The sequence below is a fragment of the Ambystoma mexicanum genome, chromosome 9 (assembly GCF_040938575.1).
Source record: "Ambystoma mexicanum isolate Mex_15411 chromosome 9, UKY_AmexF1_1, whole genome shotgun sequence".
In the NCBI taxonomy this organism is placed as follows: domain Eukaryota; kingdom Metazoa; phylum Chordata; class Amphibia; order Caudata; family Ambystomatidae; genus Ambystoma; species Ambystoma mexicanum.
Window position 1 is genome coordinate 907,370,939 of NC_090931.1, and position 16,578 is coordinate 907,387,516.

Consider the following 16,578-nt stretch of genomic DNA (forward strand, 5'->3'; position numbering starts at 1 on the left):
CAAAAACACACACAACCATCTCTCGCACCACAAGCCGCACGCACTTCACAACACTGCAACAACACATAAGCCGGAGCAACAGCACATGCGGACTGACACCGATCCAATACACACACCAATGCTCAGCACCCGGTGTATACCGAGTTGAAGCTGCCAACAGAACACCACTCCTCTCACTATCCTACTCCCTCTTCACCTTACTAACCCATCCCACCTTATCGTTTACAGATCCGCCAGAGCGCCTGAGGACCAATTCCGTTGGTGACGGTGCACGGTACAAATACCTTTAACATTTAACAAAGAAATGCTTAGTGATGTTTCTTGACCAAAAAGTGGGAGAAACGGCAGGGTTAATTCTATATCATGGAATACCCAATGTGTTTGTCTTTCCTCCTTGAGCTCATGTCTTTGCCTTACAAGAGACTTGGCTACTGCATACATTCTCACTAGATGGGTTGCAAATAATTCAGAGAGCTGCTAGGCGTAATGTGCGAGGTAGACCTTTTGGAGGTCTGATATTGGGTGTCAGCAATGAGTTGATAGTAACCGAGTTTAAAAAATAAAAAAAAATCACCATTATATTTTGCCTGTTTTGATCACGCTTGTATTGAGGGGAGTGCAAAAACAGATTTTATTGGTTAACACCTACTAAAAACCCCAGGTGATAAATTAACGTTAGAGATTAGTAAAGAATTGAAAATAATGTGTGGACTAAGGGAAACCCCAAAAGCACTATACTTAATAATGGGAGACCTTAATTATAAGAGGTTGGATAACCTTTTAAAGGTAGAGATGAGTGATCTTATCATGGCTACTAATGGATTGGGTGCTAGAGCAATTGATCACCTGGGTGAAGATAACTACCTTATTAGATCCTTGGAGGGTGTTTATAAACATGTTTTGTCTGCTACAGCTTTATTTTTAAAAGGTAGACCCCAGTCCTGCTCCTTATACGTGGACAAATGGAGTTGTTCCTTGATGGTTGGACTACGTATTTTTTCCTGACTTAGTGTTTGAATCCATTGGCATCTTACAGAGTATATCTTCGATTGTGAGTGACCATAAGGTAATGCGTTTTACATTGGAAAATACCCAACTGCAAAAACTGGAAATAGTTGGTGATTTTTATGTTAATAATGCAGATAACAAAATCTGTTGGTCGGAGAAGAATATGGAAAGATTCAAGATTCTATTTTTGTAAAGAGTTGATGAAGAGTCATGATCCTGAGTGCCTTGATATAGTCACAGATGAACATTCCCATGCAGCAGGTAAAGTACAGATGGGGTTACTTCAAAGGAAATATGCATTGGATATAAAACAGAGTAATGTATTATATGATATAAACATTGCAAACAGGAAAAAATTGTTGAAATTTGACATAATGAAAGTGTAAAAGGAAAGGGGTGACCCACAAATTCGACAAAAGATAATAAAGAAATTAAAAACGGCTTTTAAACACTTTATAACATGCTAAAACAGATCTGCTAACACTTGTCAATGGTTTCAACTATACAATGCGCTCAGGCATTCTGATTCTCATGTTTTTGGAATCTTTATAAATCACATTTGCAAGCGTACTTGGGGGTGGGGGGGTAGTGAATGCAATTGCTGAGTCAGTTTGATTGGAACATATAGTCAATATATATTATAGAGCTCAAGATTCACTAAAGACTGTGCAGTGTAAAATGTATGTTGTTGTTGAAAAAGATAGATTATCTTCCTCTTTGGAGGATTTAACCCAGATGATTGAATAAAACCATCTCGAGCCCCACGCACTAATGAAATTTCGAATCTGAAAATCAAAAAAAGATATTAATAACTGTGCCCCTAGGCTTGATAAACACTTTCAGGCCATCAGAGAGACTGGTTGTGTCCCTATTAGTTGGAAGGCATCCATATTAATTCCCATTTTCAAAAAGGGTTCTAGAAAGAACCCACAGAATTAAATATTACTCGCTATGGTGGATGCTACCTCTAAATTATTTGCACAATTATTGCTAACTGAAATAAATGCTTGGACAATTATGAATAAACTATTGGGGAATCAAAAGTCTGGATTCAGAAAAGGGCTCAGTACCCATACTTAATAATATCCGAGCTGGGGGGACATTACCGAGTCCGGTAATGCTCCAGGCCCATAGTTACAAAGTCACCTGACTTAGTAATGTCCTCTTCCCTCGGATTGGGGATTATTGCTATTAGTACCCCAGCCCTATGTACCGGGGTACTAAAATCTTGTTTTCTTCCTTTCCGAAAAGCTCTGACATTTCGAAAAGGAAGAAAAAAAAAGAAAAAAATGGCTGCTGGGGAAGGGAAAACGAAGTCCATTTTCCCTTTTCATGGCGGCCAGTGAAAATAATTTAAAAAAGTAAACAAACAAAAAATAGTTTAAAAAGTAAACAAAAAATGCCCGCCATGGAAAGGAAGAAGGGACTATGTGTAGTCCCTTCTTCCTTTCCATAGCGGCCTGTCGCAGATCGGGAGTGGACGCGCTGAAAACACTTCTGTTTGGGGGTCGGGGGAATCTGTAGTGGGGAGGAGGAAGGAGAGCACTTACCTGAATCCCTGACGGGGGAAGTTAGTGGCCTTCAGCCGTGAGGAGGCTCGGAGCAGGGGGATTACCATGTGGTAATTCCCCTGATCTGAGCCTCCTCATTGGCTGGGAGGCTGCCACACCGCCCGCCCGGCCCCGCTGGGTACTAATAACCTTGGGTCTCTTTTTTTATTTAATTCAGACTACTTCAGTTGATAGAGATGCTGCTCTGTTTATTTCATTTGTCTACTACAAAGCAGCATTTGATACAGTAGATAGGAGGTTACTCTGGACAAAACTAGAAGAATTGAATCTGAATCCAATGATCCTCCATTTTGTTAAAGCATTATATTCGGATACTACTGTTCAGTTACGATTAACTCAAGAGGGGCTGTTGTTAAAGAAAGACAGAAACTAACTTTGGTCTTAAGCAAGGCTGTCCGTTGGTTCCCATTTTATACAATCTTTGCGGCCGATGTAGGGACAGTCATTGAGGGGTGCCATCATTTTCCTCCTTGGATAGGCCAGCAAGCAATTGGATGGCTGGCCGGTGCGGATGACACCCTGTTATTAGATAGAACTGAGGTTGGCTTACAAAACAGTTTACAGACCTTGAATAAAGACTATAAAGAAAATGGCCTGATAATCAATTATTAGAAAACAAACATTTTGATAATTAGTCCCAAAAAGAGGAAGTGTCTCAAATCTGTATGGAAGCTGGATAATGAGATCATTCAGGTTGATAACTCTCACACTTATTTACGGGTGATAGTCACTGATTCGTTAAGGTCTAAAGATTTGGAGCAGTGTGTCTTTTAAAAAAACAAATAAAAAGTTTAGTGCAATAAGGAATTTTATTAGAACTAAGGGAGGTTTTTTAATTGAAGGTTTTTTTTAATTATATAATAAAAGTCTGGTTCAACTATATTGTATGGATTAGAAATATACACTAAGCAGGAAACAAAGTGGTTAAGAAAACTGGAAAGTAAATTATGGCACAGAACAATTTCTCTGGAAATTCTGGCACCCATTGAGGCAATAAAATGCAAGCTTGGGCTTACATTTCTGGTTACTTTAAAAAAAAATTAAGAGGAATGTTTTTATTGAAAAACATATTGCAAACAGACACATAAACTATGTTGGCATATTTTTCTGTACTTTTAACACAATGTTTGGGCCTTTAAGCCCTAAAAGAATGGAAAAAATATAGTTTTTCCTTCTTTGAATTAATAGGCTTTGACCATAGTAAGGAGATTAATATGTCCTTATCAGAGAAGAACATACAGAAACTAGCAAAGATATGGGACAGAAATAACAATGTAACCATCCTCTCAAAAATAAAAAGTTTCACCTCTATGTGATGCAGAGCTTTCCTGTCGAGACTCTGTGCACTTACTTGAACAGCCTGTATAATGATAAGGTGAGAAGATCAATTACTCAATTGAGATTAGAACTACTCCCTACATATTCACAAATAGGTGCATGGATTGCTATTCCTTATCAGGCTAGACTTTTCCATATTTGTAAAATGGTGGTAGAGACTGCCAGACATATATTTACTGACTGTCCGGGGCTATACGATCTTTATATCTAGGGCTATTTCAATCTGAGACATCATTTTGAAAATGTTAGCTCTGACCAAATATGAGGTCTTTTATATTCTGGTAACAGTAGAATACAGAATTTTACTATGTACCATATTTGGTTGAAGATATACAATTTTTTTAGCATTATTTAGATGGTTTGTTGAAATGTGGTATGAATCTTAACTGGCCTGCTTTTTGTTTTGGCTGTTCCTTTTAAGATGAATGAAAGTTCTCAGTTTTACTGTAATTTTTTTTTGTTTAGGAGATTGTAAAATTGAATATTGTTTACTTAACCATACATCACTTTAATTTTTTTTTTAAAAAAAAGTATATGTATTCAGTGAAAAAAACTTTAGTGATTAGATTGATCCCAACAAAACCCTTGAAATTCAGCTGGTGTCAAAAAGGACGACTATCCTAACTCTAAGACCCCCTGTTGATGTCCCCATTATGTAATTTTAAATGCTATAGGGAATCCCTTTCATGATATCATGTATGTGCTCATGGGCTTTGCATCGCACCGGGGGGAGGTGCACAGTTAAGATGGTTATCCGGGGTAATGTGAAAACTTGAAAATTAAAAAGTCTTCCTTGACCTCACTGGCACTCACAAAGTGTTGCCCTCCTCTTTACTTGGTCCCCCCACTTCGCTTCAAAGTATTCTCCCTCCCTGACACTTTCATATTAATCCCTTGTACTTTTCAGTTCGCCTGATGCATTTTCTTTTTCGATTGCGTTTTGCAACGTTACCACAGTAATCTTGCAAGATTACCCCAGGGTTCCCCCAGTAAGCCAAAAATGTTCTACCTCAAGTGGCCTCCCCAGACCTCTGCCCCCATCTTCCCCACTTGACATGTTGTCCTCTTAAGCCTTCCCTTCCCCTAGCCTGATGTGAATACATCACATTTCCTCCTCCAAATACCATTTTGATTACTTTTCATTTTCATCTTCCATCAGTATTATCCTTGTTCACATGGCGCAAATAAAAATGGTCACTTTTTGTTTCTTAAAAGCCTCTCGGCCATTCTGCTGCAAAGCAACATGGGAGATACATACATGTTTTTCAGTAGCAGGGAGCACCCCCTTCTCTGTCGAATATTTTAAAAACTACTGGATGGATTTACTTCAAACCAGCAAAAGGCACATGAGTGGCGCTTTGTGCACATGTTGTTTCTAAAAGTCTACATACACAGGCTTCACCTTAACTATAGGGTGTCGCCCCATATAACATAATTGTATAGGATTGCTTTAGGGATAATTACTTAAATTTAAATGTACCTATATAGATTGTTTAAGGCCTGATAAAGCATTGAAGAATTGCTGAAGATTTTTTGGTGACCTACAGTTTTGCCAAATTTTCTTTTATTGACTTTTTCACTTTTAACCATGAAATGTGAGATGAGGCCCCCTGCAATCCCCTCTTTATTACCCAAACCTCATAAATATCTTACCTCAACTTACCATCTGCCTTTGGCAGCAAAAAACACCAGCAAAAATGCTTTCAGTGAATCTGTAGGTCAGCAAAACTGGGCCACTTCTACTTTGATTTGAGTGTTTTGTGCGTGGCACATTGTACCTTTACACCACCCTTCCATAGCTTCCGAAGTCGTGCCTTACTGCTCTGCTACACTATCTTGATAAGAGTTTGGCTAGACCAAAGTGCCAATTACCCTGTGTATTAACTAGGTTGGCCTCTCAGAAGCAACTCACAACACTGGTTCTGAAAAGCCATTACATGGAGACTACCTCGGGTCCTATACCTGGAATACGTAGCTATAGAAGGTGTACAGGTAAGAAGGACAGGATTAGCACAACCGAAGGTGGTGTTGAGGGGACAGAAGGGTGAGTGTTGGGAAGGTAGTAATAGAGAAAGACAGGTGTGTGGGTATGGGTAGCCTAATCAGCTTGTGGCCCTACTTTGATTTATTATATTCTACAAATACTTTTTAAACATTGTGAAAGACTTTCTACTTACATGCAAGAAGCGATTCAGTTCACCTTGACTTTTGCTAACTTAACAGTGACTGGCCTGGTTCCCTGAATGACTCTTCTCTCCCTTGCTTATGTGTTTTACCTTCCTTCCAGGAAAGGGTTAACTGACCTTGTATTGGGGGGTTATTTTGAAAGTACTTACCTGCTTAAGGATAACTGTGTGAATACTTGTTTTATTCTGAACTCTCGTTTCTTGAACACTCCTCTCAAGGATATTCTAAATGCAACAGTGATATATTAATGTGAATAGCACCCTAAGTATTGAAGTCACCTGAGGGTGTAGGTAGTGCCTATATGCCATCCCAAATGGGTATTTGCTGATTTAGACAACTAAGAGTGTCTATTTTATAGAGTGTATTTGTGTGTTGCATTATATTTCTCCCTTCTGAAGAAGGCTTATTCTAACTGACTGATAAATTAATAATTGTTTAATCAGGAAACCTGGTGTGTAAGAGTTTATTTGAATACTTGTCACTGTGAATCTCTGTGTAACTCCCCTACCGCTCACATTGACCCCTCTTGAGGTAAGACTGGCTGCTCAACACGCTACCAACCTGTGTAGTACAGACTTATACTAAAGGTTGGTTCCTATTGCCAGGAGGTCAGGGTTGTTGTAGTGCACCCAAAGGGTACTGCATACAATCTTGCCTAACAGTCAGCCGTGGGTAGTGGTTGCGTGGCGGCTTTGGGAGGGCCTGGCAGATGTTGTGACTGCATGTAGAGGCAGATGCAGAAGACGGGGAACATGGTGATCAGGTAGGAGAATTACACAATAGAGGCAGGCATTGAGAGGGCCACTCTTGTCTGCAGGATTTATTTTTTGGTGAGGCTATATTTACATCTTTTTATAGAACATGCACTGCATACTACTTTTCCTGTATGTTTATGGTTATTATCACTACCTCACCCCTACAGTTGTTAAGTATGAGGAACCCGGATGGAGGGTTTGCCACATACGAGACCAAGCGTGGAGGCCGTCTGCTGGAGCTGCTGAACCCATCCGAAGTATTTGGTAAGAGCCTTTATTTGTGTGCATTATGACCGGTTCCCCTTCCTGATGGACTACATCTTCATTCCTGTAACAGCGGATGGACACCCACAGCCCTCTTCAGTGGGAGTCTTAGTTTCAGACTTTGGCCTTTGCTTAGTACAGCTTGTCTGTAGATCTTACCCTTGGGATCTTACTGGCCTTATCTTTGAGTGGAGCCTTAGTCTGGCTAAATTCTAGGCCATCACAATAACAACCCTCTCCCCTGTGTCTTTTCAGATGATGTATTTTCATGTTTGCTTTGAAGACTTCTGTATTGCTCCTCTCTTGGCCTCACTGTACAGCGGGGAGGTCCTGAATATACTTTTGAGCAATAGGAACCCATGGAGCCCTTTTGGGATTGTCTGACTCTAATCGCACTCCATAGAGATCACTTAAATTTCTGTCCCACTTAATGATGAAACTCGCAGAATAATAAATAGGCCTAGCCCAGTGCCCTTCTCTGTGGACCATGGCTTCAGATACAAATGTGAAGTTATGGTATTTTATTTTCTATTACAGGAGGTTGGGAGTAAAAGTATTGTTTAGGGATTAAAATATACTTCTGATTCACTAACCAGGCCTCAGCCTAAAGCCACGGGCACCCTGAAGCTCAAGTGCTATGATATAAGAGCGATTGGGAGTGGGAAAAGGCTCTCTATATAGTTGCAAAGTAGACAACTGTTACACAAATCAGAAGATTTAATTAATCCAAATTAACAAGCCTGCTCTATGAATCTTTGCAAGTGTCTGTCGGATTTCTGATGATGGATTCAGCAATGATGTGTGCTGGCTGCCTTGCCTGACTTACCATTCTGACATGTAGCTCTTTTTAATTTTAGAATTTCCATCTTTGGTGGCTAAAACATTACTTGTGAACCACACACTTTTGCCAGGAGCTGGGACCATATATTCGTGTTCTCACCAGTCTCATCCGTCTGTTCTAAGGTTGAAAATGATCTAAAAGTGTGATACAGAAAAATGTATTTAACACATTATTTAGGTAGTGATCATGTATTCTCCCCAATGTGTGTCTTGTAATAGCACAAAACAGCACATGCTTTCAGTGTATTCTGGTTATTAATCATCTCCAGCCTTCGTACATCCATGGCTGATCTCTCCACCCTTATTTCTTACAGGCGATATAATGATTGATTACACTTATGTGGAGTGTACATCAGCCGTCATACAGGCACTCAAACATTTCCAGGAACGATTCCCTGAACATCGGACAAGAGAGATCAGGTGAGATATGCTTGACAGCCACGTGGAATCCAGTCAGAGGGAAAACTGCAGGAAATCCTTTCAGGGGAGACATTCATTCTGAACCAACTGAAAGCTAAGATGCCTACAGCTAGAAGCTAAGAAACCCTCCCACAAAGTGCAATGTGCATACTACCACATAGTCAACTTTACAAAACCAAACTGCTAGTGATATTTTTTTGTTAAAACCTCAGAAATATTGTGCATCTGAAAGCATATTGGGCAAGTAAAATGGGTTATAATGATACCCTTTCTGCAGTTACTAAAGGCGAGAACTGCTGCCCACTTGACTCTCTGTCCCAATAACTATCTCACAGTGTTTCCTAATCTCTAACTCACTGTCAGAACCATTTTGTCTTGCTCTTTTTCATCCTCCCTCCCCTACTATTCCACCTCCTTGCTTTCTCCTCTTCCCCATAACCGTATATAGGTTAAAGAACACTATATCGGTGGGGGTCTTATCCCACCGTAAATTCATGATATGTTTAGATCCTCCTTGTCAGACTTGCAGAAATTGCCCTGGGGGCAGTGAAACATGCAGAGACCAGTTTTCTGTATATTTCTCCACGTCTGGGCCATTTTGATCCAGAGTTCCTGGATGTGGCGGGGATGGGAAAGTGAAATCCACACTGTGCATTTCCCCTCTCCATGCAGGGATGCAGGGAGTTCATCACTGTCGACGCCCACATCGGTTTTGATGTTGTATAGAGGCAGAGATCGCCATGAAGTCTGCCTGCTTTCTTAATTACAAAAAAACTAGCAAAGCTCATTGGAATCCTTTGTAATTATGGCTGCCATTTTCATACATAGTGACTGCCACAACTGACGACCACATTTTACAACTGGGATAGCTGATGGTACAAGAACCCAGTCCTCCCCCTCTTTCCCCAGATACATATGCATTCATCCACCCCAAGCAGAAAATGTCCAAAGTGCTGCAGTTCGGAGAGAGAGACACCCAGAGGCAGCCACAGGTGATAGTTTGCATGTGTAAAAAGATGAGGGCTTTTTTCATTTTGCCCACTAGCACTGTATTGCCAGTTTTAATTATGGTGAATTAGTACATCATAGCTAGTAACTGAGCATACTGGAAACTGGCTGTGATGTCATAATTTTGTTTGATGGAAACTGACTATGATGTGCTAACATATGGCACAGGGTGGCTAGTATCTGTCATCCCCAGTTAGCACAGCAAGCTGTGATTTCAGTATATACATTTAACACCATTAGGACTGATTCCCTAAGTCCCAGTTAGCACTGCAAGGCCTGACCCCTTTTTAAGTAGTTAGTACAGTAGGGCTTGATTACTTTAATGCCAATGAGTTCAGCATGGCCATTTTTCTCTATGCCTCCTAAACACACCATGGCCTGTTTACATCATACTTAACGCAGTGTAGCCAGATTCCCTAATGCCCACATAGCACAGAAAGGCCTGATTCCATTAGTCACAGTTAGAACTTTGTCTCCAATATTATTCCCAGTTAGCATGCACCTCATTGCCTGATTATGTTATTCTATAACCACAACCACCTGTAAATACTGTATATAGCTTAACTCCGTGTCCTCTTACGGCTGATAGCCCTGCTTACCTCCTTGTATGTACGTAACACATACTTATCTTCCCAATTGTTAATACCTGTATTATACTGCTTTGTAGTCTGTATCTGACAATTCCCTTGCTATTTCTTGCACCTGACAAGCTTTTTCCCTCCTGTATGTATATATTTCCTCCCAATTATTAATGTCCTTTGCTTGTCTACTGTATGTATTCCACAGCACTGTAATCAAGCTGAGAATCTCCTTGCTGCGTTTTTGCGCCCTGATACTCTCGGGTCTGGCACGCATTATAAATAATAAAACAAACAAACAAGCAAAACTATAAAATAACAAATGGCTTATTTTCTGTAGGACCAGTGGCACAGTCCTGCTGGAGTTTTCTTCCCTCCCCTTGCAACTCTTACCTTACTTTGTAAAGAAGGAGGGAGGCTGGCTCCTAACCTGGTGATTGTCGGTTGGTGTTGCTAGAGTCCTTGGCAATAAACACAAAGTACGACCTCCTTTCCTGCCAGTGGAGAAGGGCCTTATTCTAAAAGTTCTGCAGGTGTCAAGACTCTCCTTCCAGCGACTTACTAGACAATAGCATGCAAGTCTTGGGGAGGTGTTGGGGGAAGGTGCTGGCTGTGCTTTGAGGTAGTCTTTGGTCCACCACGGAATTATTCAACAGCGATTCTGTTTCATGCCTGTGGCGCTGGGCTGTAAGTGGTTCAAGGCCACACAGATGGGCCCCACTCAGGATTAACCTGCCATCATTTTGTGATATCTCAATGGAGTAACTGAGCAGGAATCTTTTAAACGTCTTCCTGTTGCATTACCCTTTAAATATGGCTTTGTAACAGGTAAACGGGTACAGTCGGAGGGCATGAAAAAAGAGAGAGAGAAAGGAAAGTGTGGCCCAATTGCATGGAACCTGACAGAAGGCATACCCGGAGCAGATGTATAATTATTCTTCCTGATAGACATTTCTGGACAGTGATCATCAATGAAACACAAACTCAAGCAGCACTGCAAAGTAATTCTGTCAGTGAGGACAAATTGGTAATTCAATGTTGGGGCATCTATAAAAGTAGGGGTGGGAAGCCAGAAAGATCAATAGAACGCCTGGCCTGGGACCTGGATTTTAGCCTGAATGATGTCACGCAACTAAATATCAAGGCCTGCACTTCCAGGACACCTGGCCCGAATTGTCAGACAAATCAGGTCCTTAAGGCTGATAAGCCTCTTTGCCATGGCTACTAGTTCTACTTTTTACAAATATCCTCACAACAAGACAAATGCCTCTTTCCTGGAAAACCTCAATAATTGTTCCAATATATAAGAAGGGCGATCGAGCCGATCCCTTCAACTACAGGTTGATCGCCCTTCTAGATGCAGACAGAAAGATATTTGCTGCTTTAGTATTAAGAATATTGCAACTATGCGTTTCCGAGAATGATATATTGGCAAAAGAGCAGGTTGGTTTCAGGAAGGGGATGTCTACCAGTCTTAATGGACTGGTATTGTCTTTTGTTGTGAGACAGTTGCTTTTATACGGTGCTAATAGATTATTCCAAAGCCTTTGACACTGTAAATTGAGCATGCTTGTGGCAGAAGCTAAAGGTGTGGGGCTTACCTCACGCCCTTCTCTCTTATCATAATACACATTCAGATAAAGTTGGATGAGCAGGGAAACCTAGCCAATAATGTAATGATGGGGGGCGTGGCCAGCTACGAGACGATGCGGACGTGAATCTGCACCGCTCCGCGTGCTGCCACATAATCCTGAAACATCCTGCCTGATTTCGACAAGATGGACCAAAAATAAGCAAACGTACGGAATGCGGAGGATCTGCTCTATATCCTGGTAAATTTTGGGGACAAATTGCATACACGAGGAAGAGAAACATCGACTCTGGTTCGAGGCCACGTTTTGAAACGCTGCTACAAACAAAATGGCCGCCGCGTATCTCCTAGGCCCTGGCCGGGCCACACAGTGAGCTGCAACCATCCCCTGCGGGGTATGAGAGGACGGCGCTGAAACCGGTGACTCGTACCTGAATGCAATTTGACTTTCCGCCCCTCTGCACGCATCGTCAAGCGTGGGGCGGCGCGTATCGACAGCCAGTGTCCGCTGCCGGGGACCGCGAGCCAGCACAGCTCGCTGTGCGGACGAGGGAGACTCACCACAGCATACCGCTGGAGACGCCACTGGAAGACGAAGAACCTGGGAGAATACAGTACGTACCTGGGGCGGAAGCGGTGAGGCAACGGAGCGGACTGCAGCTCCAGCCATAATACCCTTCCTCCGTAATGCGGAGCGGGTGCCTAATAACTATAAATTATCGTCTCATCTGCCGCTATCTTGTCAGTGCTTCAGGCGGTAGAATCAGTCTCCCAAACAACGAAACTGAGCAGGCGCGGGGCCATACCCCTGTCCGAACATTGCCCACACCAACAGCCCGCCAACAGAAGCAAAGAGGGGGAGAAGAGATCAGCATAAGACTGCCCCGGTTAGCCAGGCAAAACAACCCTGGGCAGCCCGCAAAAAACACCGGCACCGAGCGATCGTCCTGTGAAGCTGTCAAACCGCCTGGGAGCATCTGTACCCTGGCGCAATTGTGCGACCTAACCAAGTGTGTGCGGCCACAACGCACCTCACTAAACTACTGCAGTGGCCCTGGGACACATCGGAGAAAATGGGGAAAGACAAAGCTAAGAAACTCCCGACACAGAGCAGAATGGAACAATATACAATCCCTTCGACACAGGTCCCCGACTACCATCCGGTCACACTGGAAGAAGGACAACCGGATAACGCAATCTCCCTGAGGGACATCATGGCCGCCATTGCAGACTCCACCAAGTCAATGGAGCAAAAAATGCATGGTATAAGCATGGACGTGTCCCTCCTCAGACACGATCTCCAAAAGCTGACGGTGCGAACTGGCGAAGTTGAACAGCGCATCTCGACTACAGAAGATGGAGTACGAGACATGCAACACTAGCTCAGAAGTGTCACTTCGAGACTCAAACTGCTGGGAAGCCGAGTTGAAGACGGTGAGGGCCGCTCAAGGCGCAATAACGTGCGCATAATTAGCATACCTGAGAAAGCTGAAGGCCCCTGCATGGAGCTCTTCCTTGAACAATGGCTAACAGACCTATATGACCTGAGCTCCTTCTCCAAGTTTTTCTCTATAGAACCAGCACACAGAGTACCCACGGGTAGACCAACACCTGGGGCGCCACCACGAACAGTAATTGCGAGATTCTTAAATTACAGGGACCGAGACGCCCTACTGCAACTGGCACGGACCAAAGGCCAGATCACCTTTAACGGCTCCAGGATCGCCTTCTTTCCGGACTACACAAGAGAGGTGCAGAAAGCGAGGCAGTCTTTCCACCAACTTAAAAAGCACCTGCAAACATTGGGGGTCAAATATGGCCTACTTTTCCCAGCACAGCTTAAGATTTACCACAAAGGCACATCAATCCATTTCAGTGATCCGAAGGAAGCATGGCACTGGGCGGAACAACATATAGAGGGGGACTGGTCAACTCCCCGAGCCAGCAGGGGAAGAAACAACAGACCGCCCCCCGACCAACAACATGCACCCCGACCGCCCCCGGAATAAGACATACCAGAGGACAGCGATGGATGACCCCTGTCACCACTCCTGGCGACGCCCAGCGGTATACCAGTGAGTACACAATGCACTACCCTAACACAATCCACAAACAGTACCTGCTGACACGAATCAACACACTTCCTAAAATTGCGGCCGCGGGGTCGACTCGCAGCCACACGTTAGAGGGGCCCCCCACCCTCTAAGAGACACATCAGAGAATAGCCCCAGCGCTGCTAACCCCTGATCGCACACCGCCAGGGACTAGCATAAATACACAAGTTGAGTTTATTGCATGTAAGGTGTCCAGTTGACACCCGCGGTTTTCTAGGTTCGGGCGACCGATGCTTCTAGTTGGGGTGGGGGGTAACGGGTTTGTTAAGTTACATTACACACAGGACACGTCAGACACGAAACATATCAGGACCAATCAGTGCGAGCACAACTTATGGGCCCAAGCTCGCGAGACCCGACGCATCGTCATCGGCAGCACATGTCTCGCACTGTGGATCCCATAAGCAGACATGGCATCACATAACACTGCTCATGCCCTCAGAACACTCCGGCTCATGACGTGGAATGTCAATGGCCTCGGCAACGCTATCAAACGGCGCCTGGTTAGGCAATTCCTTAATAGACGGGCACCAGACATAGTGCTTCTGACTGAGACCGATCTTGCGGGCACGGAATGCACCCTGTTCAAATGCACAAACTACAAGCTGACACTCCACTCAGGCTTTACAATAGGATCAAGGGGAGTCATGGTCCTGTTACACAAAAACCTCCCTTTCCAACTCACCACAGTGCGCCTGGACACTGGCGGCAGATACATATATGTGACGGGCATGTTGTGGGATCAATCCATCGCACTGTTAGCCACCTACGCACCACCAACCAAACTAGACCAACTGCTCACAGATATTGCCCCGCTGATCACGAACGACACTTCCAACCTGCTGGTTCTGGGTGGAGACTTCAACGAAGTCATGAACGTAACTTTAGACCGCTCACACTTACGCAACAGGAACCCCAACGCAACTACCCGACTCGCCACATTCACCAATGCACTGGGTCTATGCGACACATGGAGAGAACTCCACCCAGATACTAGGGAATACTCCTTCCATTCAGGGGCACATGCCTCCCTATCTAGGCTGGACTATTTTTTCGTCCCGGCCTCTGATTTACACAAGGTACAGGAAACAGACCTGCTTCCTAGAGGCATATCTGACCACTCCCCGCTTGAACTGAAAATCACAACATCCAGGCCGATTCCCCCGCCGAGCTGGAGACTAAATAACTACTACTTGGGGGACCCCGAGCTAGTGGATAAACTCCAGGAGAGCACAAACACATACTTTGAGCTTAATACACAGTCTGCTTCTAACCCTGAGACACTGTGGGAGGCCTACAAGTCAGTGCTAAGGGGCGAGCTAATATCATGGACGACTGCCCAAAAAAGAAAGCATCTTAGCAAAATACTTGAAGCAGAACAGCAAGTGAAGCAGGCAGAGGAAAAGCACATAAGCAAAGACACACCGGACACAAATCGCACCCTGCTTCGAGCATAAAAGAAGCTCCAAAATACAGCAATGGATAATGCAAGGCATGCACATACTGCGATGAGAGCAAGAATCTATGAAACGGGAGACAAAGCTGGGAAGATGCTGGCATGGCTGGAAAGGAAAGAGCAAGGGCGCAGCCATGTCTGGCGGCTGGAGACAGGAGAGCAAAACACTTGTGTAACGGAACAGGACATAACACTAGGCTTTGCAGAGTATTACGCAGAACTCTATGAGGCACCCAGGACTCGAATGGATGCCTCGATCATGGAGGAAATAGCCATCCCTACCTTAAATGCGGCGCAGCAGGAACTACTGGAGAGAGACATCACGGAGGACGAGATTCTAAGCGCCATATCCAGCCTCCAAACCGGCAAATCCCCAGGTCCCAACGGCTTCCCGATCGAGCTATGGCGGAAGGTGGGGACCAATGTGATCGCTCCGCACCTGTTACGGATGTACCAGTATGCACGTGAAAAGGGCATTCTCTCACCTGACCTACGTGAAGCAACGATAATAGCGATACCCAAACCGGACAAACCCCCCGAAACCTGCAGTTCATACAGGCCTATCTCACTTATCAACAGCGAAACAAAGATACTGGCCAAAATACTAGCAGACCGTCTCCAACAGGTCATTCCCTCTCTGATACACCCGGACCAGTGTGGCTTCATGCCACAGAGATCAACACGCTTGAACCTTTACAGAATATATTGAGCCCTGGAAAGAGCCCACAGCATACAAGGCCCCTTGGCCTTACTTGCAATTGACTTTGAAAAGGCCTTCGACTCAGTGAGATGGGAGGCTATCTGGGTCATAATGCACCGTATGGGCTTTGGCGAGAACTTTATGAGCTGGGTACGCCTACTATACAACTGCCCAACCGCCAGAACCAGGATCAATGGATGGCAATCAGATCCCTTTGGGCTGGGGAGAGGAACGAGGCAGGGCTGCCTACTGTCAGCCATGATCTTTGCCATCGCAATAGAACCCCTGCCAATTCTCCTGAGAAACACACCGGCCTGGGAAGGCTTCCGCTGGTCAGCAACCTGGGAGGACAGAGTATCACTCTATGCTGATGACCTGCTCATCTATCTGAAGGACCCAGCCAATTCCTGTCCCAGAGTTACGAGCATACTGGAGCAATATGGGGCATTCAGTGGCCTACGAGTGAACTTGGCCAAATCCATCCTATTCCCTATAGGGGATGCGCCTGCAACCAGTGCAATGAACGGCGCCTACCAGATCGAAATGGAGCAGTTCAAATATCTTGGGATACGCATCACGCAGCAACTTGCAGACTATACATCCCTGAACCTTGCCCCACTTGTAACAAGATTCGCAGAAGACACCCACAACTGGATCTCATTGCCATTGACATTGTTGGGTAGAGCTGCACTATTCAAAATGATTGCCCTCCCCAAATTCTTGTACATCCTGCAAAATGCCCCTCTAT

The 16,578-nt window shown here is 44.2% G+C and overlaps 1 protein-coding gene across 2 annotated transcripts in view; it reads left to right on the forward strand.

The window, feature by feature from the left end:
- LSS (lanosterol synthase) overlaps positions 1 to 16,578 on the forward strand; it is a 315,876-nt gene that overhangs the window by 236,256 nt on the left and 63,042 nt on the right. For both annotated transcript variants that reach the window (XM_069616042.1, XM_069616043.1), the window contains 2 exons: positions 7,027 to 7,123; positions 8,278 to 8,383. In XM_069616042.1, the coding sequence (XP_069472143.1) occupies positions 7,027 to 7,123; positions 8,278 to 8,383 (203 nt within the window). The remainder of the gene's footprint in view (positions 1 to 7,026; positions 7,124 to 8,277; positions 8,384 to 16,578) is intronic.